We start from the raw sequence: 15,717 nt of genomic DNA, 5'->3' as shown, positions 1-15,717 counted from the left end.
CACTAATTTGCATCATTCACTTAGGTCATCAGCACTGAAAATATAAAAACACAAATTTTGTTACAAATCGAATGCAGCAAGGCAAAGTAAAGCTTCAAATCTACAATTTTTCTTTTTAACATCTGATATATTTACTAGTTTTACCTAATTTTTTCTTGAATTGGCAATTTCTTGCCTGAATCGAGATTGGTCTTTTAACTATGGCTTTTCAATCTGGCCTGTTTAAGAATCCTCAGGGGAAGAAGTATCATGAGTCAGTAAAAACTGTAAAAGAACTTTGGAAATCCTCTTGGTTCTCGTGTTTGAATGATTTTACTGAGAAATGGTAAAAAAAGAAAGTTTTATCATTCTTGCATTTTGATGCCAAAACATGAAAGGCCATTTAAATTTGTTTAATTTGCTCTTATTATTTAAATGTAGTTACTGATTCACTATTGAAAGTTTAATTGTAAGATTAATACACTGCTTTTGAGAATCTAGCAGACATTCTGGAAAAAGTGTAGTTTAAAATCTTAAATGTGGAGCTTGTGTCTTCTACATTTCATTTATAAATTGTCAGAAGGGCTTGCTATCCATTTAATTAATACAGTCCAAGTGGATTTACTTAAACTCACATTTGGGAAGATAGTTTTAGGTTTGCAGATAGGCAAGTGGTTTGAAGCACATTCTCAACTGATAGCTGTTCTTTTCTTATGTTTTAAAATATAAAGACTTTTAAGCAAGATGGAGTTGAGGTGTAGACCTTCACCTGCATGTTACCTGGGCCTCCTCTTCACATATGAAGACGAGGGGACCAGCCTGCTTTCTCTCAGGCCTGCCTGCATCTTCAGTGGTACTTCCCATTGCATGGTGTGTAGATTTATATTGAATCACATTTTCTCTTCAGTGATCAGTGATGACACATGTGAGACGGTCATATAATATCACCACCATCTGTTTCTTCTGTGATTTTTTTTTTTTTAAACATATACAGAGCGGCTGCTGTCTTGGTCATTACTGGCCTAATAAAGCTGAATGATTAGGAAAGTTAAACAGAAATATGGGCTTTGGGTCTGTGTCTTGCTAAGGAAAACTAATCTGAGCTGCATTCTTTATAAAATTAGATTGCAAAACCTCCTCCCAATGAGATACTAAATGTCAGGGCATTTTGTAAACTGTAAATCAATTCAAATGTGAGATTTATTTTTTTTTAAACAAATGAATCCTGAGGAAATCTCTTTTTGTAGTTAGTCTTAATATTCATTGACAGGTGTTTACTGAAATATTTTCTTCCATTACACAAAAATGTATAAAAATATTGTATATTATGAATTACTAATTTTTTACTAATTAAAAATCAGCTATCTCCAGTGCCATTATTTACTAGTCTAGATGCCAGATTTAATCTCAAAGTTTTGTCGTTTCCCCAAAGTTAAATTGAAAAGGAGGTGTCCTTTGTAGATGAGGAGTTTTGCAAACTCTGTCCTGCTGGGGCACCCTGAAAAGTGTCAGCTGGCAGGCATCAAGAGAACCTGGGGTTGAGGTTCTTGTATCACACCATTGCCCTAAGACAAAGCTCCTCTAGGATGTGCTATTCAAGTCGTTTTAACATCTCATCTTTTTCCCTTCCTAGAAGGTAACCTCTTTGAATAGGTGTTTATTCAGTGAGGGGAAGAAGGGAAGGAGGGGGAATGATGTTTGGAAAAGAACAAAAAAAGGTGATTTCCGTCCCACTTCTGAATAGCTGGCTAGCAAGTTCAACAATATTTGAGTCCACTAAAATCTGGGAAAACAGAGATAGGAAACTAGCCCCATTACTGAAGAGATGAAATATCAAGAATGAATCTGTTTTTGTAGTGACAGACTTGGAAAATTTTGTACTTAAATCTCCAAGAAGGAGAGAGCTATACACATCACAGGTTTTCAAATGTTTGCTGAATTGAAAAAGAACATTCATGGGGAATCTTCTTTTCCCCGAAATTTCTTTATGCAAAAAAGAAGCCATGACATTCAAGTTGTGGAATGTAAGTCTTTTATTAAACGGTTGTCTTTCCACAGTAGTAAAGCTTTGGCACATACAGTATAAAAAATAATCACCAACCATAATTATACCAAATTCCTCTTATCAATTGCATACTAAATGTCTTCAATACAATTTTTTCCATATAAAAATACTGGGAAAAATTGATAAATAACAGATAAGAGAAAGACATTACTAGAATCATTTGGAAAAGGTGAATACTGTGGATATTTTAAATATCACAGTAACAAGGACATGCCGTTCTTACAATATTGCAGGACAGTGAAGTGGAAGCAGAAGTGTTTGGGTAACTTTCCTACTTAAAATTTCAGAGGATACCATTTCAATGCATCTTTATGTTGGTTGGTGCCTGTGCTCCCTGTCGATCCCAAACCAAATCACAAGTGAGAATCATTTCATTTAAAATACTGAGCGGTATTGAATAGTTCAGAGCAGAATGGGCAATGTACGGCCCCCACTTACGAGAAAAGTCTCAAAACACTCCCAGGGGTGATGCTTGGAGAAGCTGTGAGTTGAGCTGAAGCTGGAGAAGTTACTCCAGGGCAAAAGGGCTTAAGAGAGAAACACTCTAAGATGGGGTCTGCTAACATCACTCCAGTTTGGATGGACCTTGACAGAGATCCATGCTTGTTCCTCTGGGTCCAAAATATTACTCTCGGGAATCTTCTCTGTCAGCCTGTACATCTATAGGCATGAAGCACTCAATGGGGCAGTTGACGTTCTGTTAAAACAGAAAAAGGAAAAAAAAAACAGCATTCTGTTAAAATAGAAGAAAAATTCACCAAAAAAAAAAAATCCTGTGAGGTGTATGGAATAAAAGCGGAGGGGCTTTGATGACAACTGCTTAAAGACAGGAGAATGTTTCTAGCTTCGGGAACTTAGCAATGTACTGGGCAATAGGCAATATACTGGGCAATAGGAGATCTTCAAACGTTTTGATAAATTTGAACCTAAATTATGTTACAGGGTACAGTCTTCTACTCAAGGCATTTAAAAGATGTTTTTAACAATAAGGACCACTTGGCTTGTTCAGAAGAAAGGTACCTACAGAAAAAGACTCCCTACTAGGTATCTAACCGCGTTTAGGGGAGAAACACTCAAGGTGCAAGTGCACGTACAGTGTTAGTTCTCTGATGGTATCTTCGTGAGTACTGGTTGTAGTGGCCGGTGGAGCCTTCCTGACCGGGTTCAGCCCCTGGTCTGCGGCAGTTGTCACAGCGCCAGCCCTGAGAGAACACAGGCATGAAGTCAAACGGGGTTTACGATAACCCAAGAGCATCACCATTAGTGCTTGCATTAAAGAAGAATTTCAGGTCTTACCTCTTGGCAATGTCTGAGCAGTTAATCATGAAGGAAGCTCTGATGCTGATTTTATGCATTTATAACTTTTAGAATACATTTTGGCTTATTACTCATATCTTCTGATCACTCCTGTCTATTTATGGTTTTCCTGAAATGTCCTCCCTTCTCTTCCCATTCAAATCCCACCCATCTGCTAAGGCTCGTTCCAGTCCCAACTTCCTAAGTATGCTTTCTGTACTAGAAGACACAGAGAAGTTTTCCCAGAATCCTAGAGCTCTCTACAAGGGAGTTGAGATCAAAGGACAAACACCCTCATTTTACAGGAAATGCAGCCCCAAAGACTGCCTTGCTCGGGGCAAGTGGGAGGAGATCCACACAGTGAAGTGCTGTTGATTTGGGACTGCCCCCCAGCTGAGTGACGCCTGGCCATGCTCCTTCTGCTGTCCCTTCCTTCCTCCTGCATTGCCACGGCCAGTGGACGCTGTAGCTTTTCATCTGGCCACACCTGGGATAAGAGATGGGAACAGGACTGAGCTGAGCCACTAAGACTTCTCCCTGAGATTATTTCTAGAAATGTGAGGAGACGTGTTCTCCTTCACTGTTGCTCCTAAGCCTATAGGGGATAAACACGGAGCTAATAGAGGTCATCTTTTTCACTACTAGCAGGAGCTTCTGGAAAACAAGGCCAATACAAAGGAATAAAGCAGGGGCGCCTGGGTGGCTCAGTTGGCTAAGCGACTGCCTTCAGCTCAGGTCATGATCCTGGAGTCCCGGGATGGAGTCCCACATCAGGCTCCCTGCTCAGCGGGGAATCTGCTTCTCCCTCTGACCCTCCCCCCTCTCATGCTCTCTCTCTGTCTCATTCTTTCTCTCTCAAATAAATAACTAAAATCTTAAAAAAAACAAAGGAACAAAGCATATGAGAGAGTGAGAGACTCTGAATGCCACTGTTGGAGCAGCCCTGAAGTGGGTAGATCCTGGACTCTTCTGTTACATGAGTCTTTTTTTTGCCTTAATCAACCTGAGTTGAGCTTTCCTCTTACAACCAAAAGAACCTTAAATAATACAATCACTTTCTTTCTTATACAGTCACTTAAATATTCCAGACATATTTCTCCATTTAAAAGCATATTCCCCATAACACCTAATACAATACAGGTAAATACCTACTTAACAGAGTCACTGAATCTTGCTTTCACATAAAAATGTAAGTTTTCACTGCTGTCTTAAGTGTTTCATTTAGCACTTTCTTTAGAACAGAATAGGTGTCACAAATGAAAGGTCTCATGTGCATAAATACGGAGGAGATGCTGAAGTGAGACCACATTCTACAAATTCACTTTCCATCACACATTTCTATACCAGCCACTTACCAGAAATGTTCCACCATCGCAGTCTTTATAAGTGTTAATGAGAGACAGAGAGAGCACCTCCGTGGCTTTTCTCTGTCAGAATGGGGAGCCTCTCCCTCCCCACCTAAACCCCACGGGTGGAAGGAGATCAGAGTAGTTTCCATGGGCTGCCCCAGGTCCTCAGGTGGGGCAGAGCCAGACCCCTGAAGACCCTTTCCTGCTGCAGGACTAATTTTCCTAAAAAACACTTTCCATCATGCTCCCTTTCTTCTTGGGTGTCTACAATTGGCTAATGCAATAGGCATCAGCCAGTGAATCTTACCCTGGGGTGGGGAGCATGGTCTTCATGTATCAGAATGTGAGGAGCTGTTGGAGAGGGTATGTTTTCATTGAAAACAAAGGAATGTTATATTCCTTTGCTTTTGAGTTACATGAGTCATTTTATTTTGAAATTTCAAATAACATGAGAGGAATGCATAGCATTTTTTGTTGTTGTTATAAGTGAAGTAGGGCACAGATGAGAAATGGTTGAGAACTTCTCCCTTAAATAATGGACTTCCAGGCCCTTCCATAAGTGGCCCCCCCACTTCTTCTCATCTGATTTGTTACAAGACACCAGGCAGTGGGTTGGCTTGCTGAAACCCACATATACCAGCTCCTTCCCATCCCGGGTGGTAGGCTTACTCCGGTCTTTCTGCTTCCTCCTCTTCCCTCAACCTATTTTAAACATCCGAAACCCCAGCCAGTTTATGTTTCTCTTTTCCATGGAACCTCTCTTGCTGATTCCAGCCTACCTGGAAACTATTTGTCAGACCCACGAAGAAACTCAATTAGCTTGACTCTCAATGTATGCTAACTTAATGCCTACAATTATATCCTTAAGAGCCGGGACCATTCCGCATTCCCTCTGTCCCATATTCCTTAGCACAGTGCTAGATCTGTAGCAGGAATCTATTACTGGCTTGAGAGAGGGTATTTTCTTAGACCCTTTCTTAGATCTTAACAACATTGCCACGTGGACATCTATCCATCGGCATGGATCTAGAGGCCCAATGCTACCTAGCATTTGACACTTCAGTTGCTGAAGAATAGAGACAGCCTGAGAATAGTAGGTGTGAGAGGGGTTGAGGCTGCCATGGAGGGGAGAACTGGGAAGGGGTGTAGAGTAGCCTCATGTTGGCAGCTCTGTGCCAACAGGAAAGGAGGTATTTCTACTTTTATACGGGGCATTACCACACCTTTGTGTACAGCACACACAGCAAGCTGACCTCTCAGTCACCAGCGCAGGAGCCTCCCCTTTATCTTATCTCAATTACAGGGAGGCCGGCCTTACCTGCTGGCCTCCAAAGCATGTGCAGGAGCAAATGGCACCGAGATATTCCTTCTGCCATTGTTCTCCCACGTGGTATGTCTTCCCATCATCATAACACGTGGCCTCATCTACATGGAGATACAAGTCAGAAGGTCACGTAAGACTGAGAACAAGACAGTCTTCACCTTTATATGTAGGGGTGGGTTCTGGTTCTCTCCAAAATGTGCATCCTCACAGCCAAAATCCCACATGTCGATGGGAACCATTGGTAACAGAGGTACTGCTGTATAGACCTTAGGGCAGCACTTCCAAAAACTAAATCTGATAACCTGGAAGAGGTTAATGTTTTAAAAGTTGAATCTGAAGACCCATAAAGCTTTATTGTAATATTTCACTGCAGATTATGGTCAAAATACTCAGGTCGGAAAAGTGCTAACTTGTCCTGTAATAACGTTAAATCATGGCTCATTTTTGAAGCTTGTCTCCACTTTCCCAAATCAAAAGATTAACAAACCCACTGTTCACTCCTCAAGGAGACCTAAAGTCTCCAGTCATTTCTGTGAATGTAATAAAAGTGGGAGTGCTTAATAAGGCACTAAAGATGATCTATGACAACGAACGTACGAGGATCACACTTGAATTCTCCTTTTCCATTTCCAAGACATGTGCAGCTCATCATCTGGCCATTTTCCCCCTGACGATCCCACTTCTCTCCAATCTTGTAGTTCACGCCATTATCATGGCACCATTCTGTGGGGGTGGGGAAAATCAGAGGCAAAGAGTTATCAGTGTGTTCTGACTCACAAGACAGTGCTCTGGGGCATGTCATGGGATTTTAAAAGCCAGGTATCTGGAAGGAGTGGCAAGAAAAGCTGAGGGTCATGATCGCCATGACAGACCACTTTTTGGTTGGATTTAAAAATATTATCTTTATCACTTAACATTTTCCAGGACATTTTAAGATGCAATTCATTTCCCCATAATCATGTCACAAGAATAGTCAGGGACCTTCATTTGCATTCTCACTATTAAGGTTTAACATTATTGAAAACCAAAATAGGATTTAAATAGTCTTTTGGGAATGGATCATAGACAAAAAGTCACTTTTTGGATTTGCAGAGAACCTGGATACGATGTAGTTCTATTAACCAAAAGACAAAGCTCAGCTGGCTTGTACATGCCCTAACCTGTTTCTTGTAAATGGAAAGAGTAAAAGAGTAAACCAAAAACCAACAAAATGATAAATCACTGGTTATTATCCCAACAGATAAGACTGGTTCTGAAGAATATCTAAAAGTCACAGTTACATATCTTTAACTGCTCTCCATAAAAGATGACATTTTAATCTCTAAGGTTTTTACTAAAACAAAACACACTTCAGAAGTTTGTATAACAAGTCAGCTGTTCGTTAAAATTTTTTTTCATTCCTAAACTTTAAAAGTTATTTGATAATTATCACATCTAAGCAAAGAATATGTCAGTTGAGCCAGAGAATCACATAAATCACCTTACAGCTCTGTTCCCGCAATTGTGCCTAAGTACTTACCTAGGTAATAAATATACAAACAAAATAGTTCAGCTTCAGAAATGAAAAACTACCTAACTGATGCCAAATGTTAAAACTTCCAACTCCTAAATGGCATAGGACACATCTGTTCCATCTTTCCATTTTCAGATGGTCAAGCACAGTAGTCTGCATTTGAAAAAGTTAGTTGTATCCATATTTTAGTCTGAATTAAACCATTTCATATTTTAGTGTGAAAATCTTTAAAAAATCTGTTACATTGGATTTCCCCAAATATAATTTCGGGATATGTCTGTAGGTGGCTTGTTTTTAAGCCATAATGGGTAACACCTATAAAAATAAATCAATTGTCAATAATAATCACATCCCCTAAAAAAGCATAAATGAAAGTTTTATAAATTCTATTATTAAATCTCAAAGCATAATAAGTTATCCCTAGGATTATTTTAACTGAAAATACCATTAAAAATGTTAAAATCTTCTTATAGTTTGAAAATCAAATACTTTTCCATTGAAGTTGATTCTTAATTATCCATAGATGATTATCGCTACTCTCTACATTACTTGGCAAGATTCAAGCTACCTGATGTGTGTATGTGTACGTGTGATATGACAGTGTGTATGTTATGATATATGTATGTTTGGTTTGTATCAAAAGAGTGTGAGTATAAATGTTCACCTCTGAGCTCACTCGACATTAAAGATTAAGAACGATTTGGGATTCCTTTGTGTCTCTGATACTTACTCTTCATTAGACTTAGCTCCAGAGAGTTTGACTTTATTATCTTAACAGAAAATTTTAAAAAATCATTACCATCACAAATGTATTTTTAATTAATAGTCGTATTGACAAAGAACCCTTGAAATGAAGCAATATTCAACAAGTAAAATTTCCCATCATTCTTTATGATGCAAAATGTTACTTTGAGTCAAGCAGTCTCCCCTCTTTTGCTTCATGTTTGGAGAGCCTGTGTCTGCCAAACATGCTTCCTTGGCACATTGTGCAAATGCATGGAACTGGAGGAGATGGACAAAGCAAGCTACTCACTAGATGAGTCACATCTGAAATGACCACTGCCAAAGCCTAAGCACTGGCACGAGAGCTTAAAGCCAGATTCAGACAACCGTTCCCACTCCTCTCCAACGGCATAATGGGAAACTGTGTAGGGGTCGAAGCATGAGTCATCTGTAGGTTGGTTTAGGCCTTGGTCGACTACATGAAGAAAAGGAGGAAAAAGAAAAAAAAAATCTTAATGGTGATTTTTAGACCAGAGGAAGAAAACTGAATTATTGTTATAATGACCTAGTCTAAAACAGAAATCCCAGCAGCATTAAGAAACATTCATTTGTTTTACCAATGCATCAGTTGCTCTAATAAACAGTGCTTAGATGTTGCCAGAGGACACTTGCCACAAGCACCTTAACAGAACTCTAACTTCCATTTTTGCCATCAGTACTAAAAAAATCATAATTTCTGGTAAAACTAGTCTATAGCACCTGGAACATATCTTGAGGCATTTTTAAGCTAGTTAAGAACTCCAGTGGGATGCAAAGGCTGAAATGTCTCTCCATCACTACCCGAGTGACCTTAAGCTAGTCATTTTGCATTTCTCTGCCTTACTTCCCTCATCTGTAATATGGGTTTAATCATAAAAATATATCTGCCCAGGATCTTGTAAAGATTACGTGGATATCATGAATTCAAAGCACTGGTCCATTGCCAGCACTTAGAAAGTGCTCACCAAGTAAAGAAAATTATTAGAGAGCATCCTTTGGTTTTAATGCAAAAGTCTTAGCCATTTTTATATACCATTATAATGCAATATTCACTTTTATTATTGCATTTTTTGCATCATAGCTAGAGTTTGTACATTAGTATGCTAGTAATAGGAGAGCTTTACTTTATCATTAAAATCAACTATTCCAAATAAGAGAAAGCAAGCGATATGAATGACTTAAGAATAAGTAATGTAGTCTCTTTGTGTTGTCTAGTATATCGGTTTTTATGTTTTGAGAAAACTTAAAGTAATCTGTGAAACCAAAGTATGCTTCCAATGATTCTCTAAAAAATTACATAAACTAATTTCTGTGACTTTGAATCCCACTGTGTATATTTCTTTTTACAGTGCAAAAATCAAAAGCTCGAAAGCAATAGATATTTGAAGTGTGTAATGTTTAAAAGGCATTGCCCTGGAAGAAAATAGAGTTTGGGAGAAACTAAGAAGCCTGACATGTCTGAAAGGCCAGAGAACCTGGCTAGAATGCAGAATACTGCTGCTGGGGATACAGGGTCAGAAAGGAAAATGGAAGGAACCTAGAGTGTTACTAGGGGTTTCAGTAACCCTCCTAAAAATAGCCACCAGTTAAAATTCCACCTGACTTAAGTTATGGAGATGGAATCCTTAAAAAAAATGATGTGGCAAAGTCTTTGTGCTTTTGAAAATTCCTTTCACGTGGCTTTCTACTAGTAAAACCACGCAAGGCAGAAGGCATGCATCACCACGGATACATAACACAAGTACTATATGGTCCCCCCACCAAACAGTCAACTGCTCAAATCTACAGATATTTATACATGGAAAATATCACGGTCATCTGCAACCCTAGAAAAAAAGCCTGTCACTTGACAGAGACAGAATTTAATGCTCCCTGCTGCTGTGGGATAGAGAACCCTCTGGTGGGAAGATTGAAGATTCATGGTTTTGAGGATTCCCTATCTCATGTTCCTTGGTGGATCTTCAGCTGATGCAGGTTAAAAAGCCAGGTGATTCACTACTGATTTAAAAGGACTTTGCAGGTGCTACAAAGAGGGGTCCGTGATCATTTAACTTCTATCTCAGCTTTGGGGTTATATAATTAGAAAAAGAAATTGAAACAACATTGGAAGAAGGTAGCTCTTTGAACAGAAATGGGCTATGTTTGTAGCATTTTACATCAGGAACAAAAACCAGCAGTCACTAATGTCTGCAGATAGGGAATTTCCTCTATAGATAATCCATTTCCGTACTTAGAGATCATGCAAGAGGACAGCAACGTGGTGAGGAGCAGAGGGTCTGGGAAAAAGAGATCAGGGGACCTGTGCCCTGTATCAACTCAGACACTCGCTAGCAGGGAGTCAGAATGTTGGACTCAATCATGCTTGAGGTCCCTTCCAGGTCTATTATCATATCACTGTTTGAGACTATTTTACAAAGAAACCAGGATACTATGAGGGAAGAATAATTGAATGTAAAGTTGCTTATTTACTTCATGGCATCACTTCCCAAAGTTAAAAGGCAACAACAACAAAGGAACAGTCGAGAGAAAAATTGTCTTTGGAGTAGTCCAGAGGGGAGCCTGTGCCTGAGTAACCAGGCATTCACATACCAGAGTTGCCCACGGTAATAACCTCCTCCCGAACCTTGTGCCTCTTCTGGTCTTTCAGGGCCTCCACTATGATGTTGTAGGTGGCCCCTCTGGTAAGGCCTGTCAGGGTGGCACTAGCAGACGTTCCAGGAACTCGGAACTGCAATCATTGGCACATCCAAAGTGAGGGAGAAAGGTTATACTGAGGAATTGACGTGACTCTTTCCCTATTCTCTTATCAACAACCTGTACAATGTAAGTAAAGCAGAGGAAGACAAAGAAGGAGGGTATAAAGGTCCCAGACCAGCCCGTGGAGAGAAACGGAACTTGGGTGAGGGGCCATCTTTTCAGTCTGCCAAATTTTCCTGCCAAAACTCTACCCTATGTGCTCCATAGTTACCAGGAGCCCTTTTCACATAAAATGTGGACAGTGCGCTGTGTGGGAGATATACTTATATCTGTAAGGTGGCATGTGACCCCGACATGGGGTCCTCAAAGCATTTGGGCAAATCCTCACTCATGTTTCTAAGCTCATAAATCTTTCACAGTGTAGTCAGTTTTTTTTTTTTTAATTCTGCCACTTTCTAAAAATAAGAACCCACTAAAAATTGGTACCAGCAAGACAAATTAAAGAATAAAAGTTTTAAAGAGTCAGTCACTTATACAGCTGATGTGCACAACTTCATGTAAATTCTTTTTCCTTGGACATATTGTAGATAATGGGATTCTTCAAGGACAAACTATAAGGATGGCATTTTATTTCACTTATTTAGTTTTAAAGATTTCATTTTTAGGCAATCCCTATACCCAACCCAACCTTGAACTCAACCCTGAGATCAAGAGTTGCATGCCCTGCTAACTGAGCCAGCCAGGAGCCCCAAGGATGGCATTTTAGCCCTTCCTGCACAAATATAAGTTCAGGCAGAATATTTGTCTCTCTTTTCTCAGATCATTTCTTTGTCCATATTACTAAGGAGCCTCAAATGTGTGAGAATAATAGAAATTATTTTATTCTCTCTACAAAACAAAAGTTGATGCTACTCTTTGGTACATCCCCCAAAGCACAGCCATATTGAGATCTAAAAAAGAGAAACCAGGGCTTAAGCGTGCTACCTTTCTTTCTTTCTTTCTTTCTTTTTTTTTAAAGATCTTATTCATTTATTTGACAGAGAAAGAAACAGCGAGAGAGGGAACACAAGCAGGGGGAGTGGGAGAGGGAGAAGCAGGCTTCCCACTAACCAGGAGCCCGATGTGGGGCTCAATCCCAGGACCCTGGGATCATCACCTGAGCTGAAGGCATCAGCTTAACTGACTGAGCCGCCCAGGCGCCCCAAGCGTGCTACCTTTCTAAGAGGCCCTAGAATGTTTATATTAGAGCTCTGGTCACTTCAGTTACCTAGCTAACTTATTTCTAGGCTGCCCAAAAGTAAAGAGAAAAATCAATTACCTGCAAAGGTTCTTCATCAGTGTCAACCGGATGACATGAAATGATATACTCAGAGCTTTCTTGGAATGGGGTCCAAGAGATGGTTGTCTGAGAGAGAGCTTCTTGTCCTGTAGAGGCATTTGGATTGAGTCCCATAACGTGAGGGTAGAGGTGATGGTCAACGTCTCCCCTGGGGACATGACCAACTTGAATCTCCTCATTTACATTCGGCGGATATGGTCTTGGCCTATGCCTTACAGGGGTGGCCGTTGTGGGCGGTGTGGTGCGCCTAAAACCATGCTCCTCAAAGATCATTTGTTGCCCGACACTGGGCTGCTGACCAGAAGTGCCAGGAAGCTGAATACCGTTTCCAGTGTCATACCCAGGGTTGGTGATGAAAGGGGTCTTTTGAACTGTGGAGGGAACATCCAAGATCTCTGGTCCGTGAAGATTTGGGTGTGGAAGGGTTACCAGTTGGGGAAGCTCATCTAGCCAAGAGAGGTTAGAGCCAAAAAAGCAAAGCGTGTTAAGCTCCCAAAAGTAGCAGCAGTGGTCATTACCAATTCAGGCAACAATGACTGTTTATCAATCTGATCAAAGCCTCTAGAACATTAGCAGTTCTTAGATCACAAGACACTTTTTCCAAAAAAGAAATCTTTATGATTTTTCTCAAAGGTTTCTTTATAGTTTAGAGTGAAAAAAGCGTTAGTATGAATTTATCATACACACAAAGCTTTGAACCGCTAAGCCCCATAGAAGCTACTTCTGCTCAAATTAAGCCTAATGGAACTGAAATGTGCAGGCTTTTTTCTTCTTTTCTTCATTTGAGAATCATGTTATAAGGACTAGAATCCAGACTAATTATTTCAGCATCTGAAGCATGAGAATTCCAGTTTTTCATGAATTGAAATGGTAAAAATAGATTAAAAATACATACATGTTTATTTCTAAAATTCTCCTATTAGTATAAATATAGAATTTTCTTCAAATTAAACTGAAATTGGATGAAAAAGTACGATTATTTAGTTCAAGTTTCAGAAACCAGATGATAAATAAAGAGAACGGGAAGGATTATTTTCCCTATTTTTTTTTTTTTAACATTAACTTCAACAGAAAGTATGGAAGAATAGCAATAACAGCAACCTGGTTTCTACATTTTAATATCTGGCTTAGATTTTTTAAAGGTGAATAAAAGGCTTTATATTGATTGGCTAAGAGAAAAATAAAACGGAACGCTGCAGATTATGTTAGGTTATTGTGCTATCAAAGAACAGACATACATATGCTAAGCTGATTAAGAAAAAATTTCCATGAGAAAGGTATCAAAACCTGGAGAACATTTTCACTGCAAAATTGATCACTTCTAATTAGTTTTGTCTTGATTATCTTCCTATTACCCAGAAGGTGCCCTTTACCTGTCTTTTTCCTTCCAATCAGAGGCTCACTCTTCTGGTTATTCTTGAGGGCAATGACTTGGATGGTGTACTCGATGCCCGGTTCCAGACCTGATGGAAGGACACATCATCACGTTATGTCTGTGGGCTCAGCTAGTCAAATGGGAGTTGACCTTACCGGGCAATGCTATTGGGAAGCAAGCGTCCTCTCTCTGGCTGGCATTTTGGCCTCCTGAAAGGTAAAATCGACTTCATTTTTTTCCCACAAAACCCAAATACTACACATATTGTGGCCACTTAGTAAATTAATAACTTTCCTATTAAATCTGACACCTGAAAAAGCACTTTAATGCTAACATATTGTGGGTATTCTTTTACCATGTGGTCTTATTCCCCCTTTTGAATTCAAGAAAATCTATCAGCATTGTACACCACCAGTGGGATATACATTTGGGAGAGATCATTGCAGACTGTCTACATGAATCTACTTAGGGCCTAATAACCAGATGGTCCTCAGTGGCAGGATCAATGAAAAGTTAGACAAAGGTAAGTACTCTGTAGGAGAGAGTGGCCAATCTTTGTGTGGTCCCTGTAGGAAGCCAATTCAACTCCTTCCATAAGTGATTCTATTTTCCCGTCCCCAAAGTTTCTAAAAAAGCAGTGTCTCTTTCTGGTATCTCTGTGTTCTACAGGATTTTCAAGTCCAGATGATATCCTGAACAGAGTTTAAAAATTAAATCTCCTGGACAAAAATAATACCAGAGGCTTATGATCTTTCCCACTGAAATGGACAACCCTTATTCCCCATTCCAGGCATGCTTTCCAGTATGGGTGGTTGGGAATCCCTTTGTCTCAAGACCCAATCTGTAAACCTGGGTAATGAGGGCAGTGGCAGGTGGCACTCTGGCAAGGCCTGTAAGATCATCAGATCTTTAGAGAGCTAGTGGGAAGACAGGATCTCAATTAGCTAGTTTGTTTTGAAAAATGTCTTTTTTCTAGGACAGGACTTACAAGTATCTGGCAAACATACAGCCAATAAAAAGATTCTAGTTATGCCATTAGACAGTATTAGAATTATTGTATTTTCATGAATCCATGTCTTTTGAGATGTACTGAGCTCTACAGCTTCTTGAAGGAAGATGCTTTTTGAAGTTATCAGAAATGGGGCTTCTTATTCTCATGATACAGCATCAAAGACACAGTTGGAATCTGCTAAGCACTTTGTGTGTCCTAGGGAGTCCGGTGGAAAATGGCAACAGGGAAGCAGCAATACCAGTGATAGTAGCCTCTGTGACACCAGGGCGGGGACGAGGGACCACTTCTCTGGGAGGGGACCCAGGCTTCTCATACTTGATGATGTAACCAGTAATCTTGGCACGGGGTGGCTGCCACGAGACCAGCAAGGAGTTGGGTGTGGTGGCCAGGAAGCGCAGGTTGGATGGTGCATCGATGGCTAAAAGAAAACAAGATTAAGTCTCTAAGAAAGTGAATAACCAGGGAAATTATTCCCACACTCTTTTCCCACCCTTAGAAACAGACTTGAGAGAATCTGAGAGTTCCAATAACTATAAAAATGATTCACTGTCAGCCTCATTTTTGTTTCTTAAGTTCACATGACCAATCACGTGTAAGTCAGTGGCATGTCTTCAGTAAAAAAGTGGTTACCAGTGGAGGCGTCGATGACCACAGGGGAGCTCCGGGCATTGTCATTCAGGGTGTACAAGTAGATCTTGTAGTCAGTGCCGGGTTGTAAACCTGCGATTTGTGAAGAGATGCTTTTTATCTGATTTTAATTTATCAGGAAAATTTTCAAACCCATCTGCAATTTTCATGGTTCCTCTATCATCCCATATGTATACAGACCACAGAAGTGGTCCACATTTGAGCGATAAATTAGAGCCTGGCATGGTTGTTAACAGTTAATGAGAAACATTATCTCAAAAGGAAATCACTGATGCATACAAAGATACTGGCTAAAGTAAATTTTAAAATTAAAAAATCCTATGTTAAAAGTAGCTATCTCGGAGAAGGGCCTGGGTGG

The 15,717-nt window shown here is 39.8% G+C and overlaps 1 protein-coding gene across 10 annotated transcripts in view; it reads right to left on the bottom strand.

The window, feature by feature from the left end:
* Positions 1-1,994: 1,994 nt before the first annotated feature.
* The window catches only part of FN1 (fibronectin 1), a 66,775-nt gene continuing 53,052 nt past the window's right edge, over positions 1,995-15,717 (bottom strand). For 4 of the 10 annotated variants that reach the window (XM_028112138.2, XM_028112139.2, XM_028112132.2 and 1 more), the window contains 10 exons: positions 15,342-15,431; positions 14,950-15,129; positions 13,698-13,787; positions 12,304-12,770; positions 10,878-11,016; positions 8,560-8,724; positions 6,611-6,736; positions 6,008-6,114; positions 3,139-3,246; positions 1,995-2,741 (listed from right to left, as the gene is read on the bottom strand). In XM_028112138.2, coding sequence (XP_027967939.1) covers positions 2,670-2,741; positions 3,139-3,246; positions 6,008-6,114; positions 6,611-6,736; positions 8,560-8,724; positions 10,878-11,016; positions 12,304-12,770; positions 13,698-13,787; positions 14,950-15,129; positions 15,342-15,431 — 1,544 coding nt within the window. In that variant the 3' untranslated portion in view covers positions 1,995-2,669. The remainder of the gene's footprint in view (positions 2,742-3,138; positions 3,247-6,007; positions 6,115-6,610; positions 6,737-8,559; positions 8,725-10,877; positions 11,017-12,303; positions 12,771-13,697; positions 13,788-14,949; positions 15,130-15,341; positions 15,432-15,717) is intronic. The other 6 variants (XM_028112140.2, XM_028112133.2, XM_028112135.2 and 3 more) reach the window with 2 other exon arrangements.

The sequence above is a fragment of the Eumetopias jubatus genome, unplaced genomic scaffold (genome assembly GCF_037043125.1).
Source record: "Eumetopias jubatus isolate StellerSeaLion01/CBP00866 unplaced genomic scaffold, mEumJub1_p1.0 scaffold_3, whole genome shotgun sequence".
NCBI lineage: Eukaryota > Metazoa > Chordata > Mammalia > Carnivora > Otariidae > Eumetopias > Eumetopias jubatus.
This window is presented reverse-complemented; position numbering and strand designations above follow the sequence as displayed.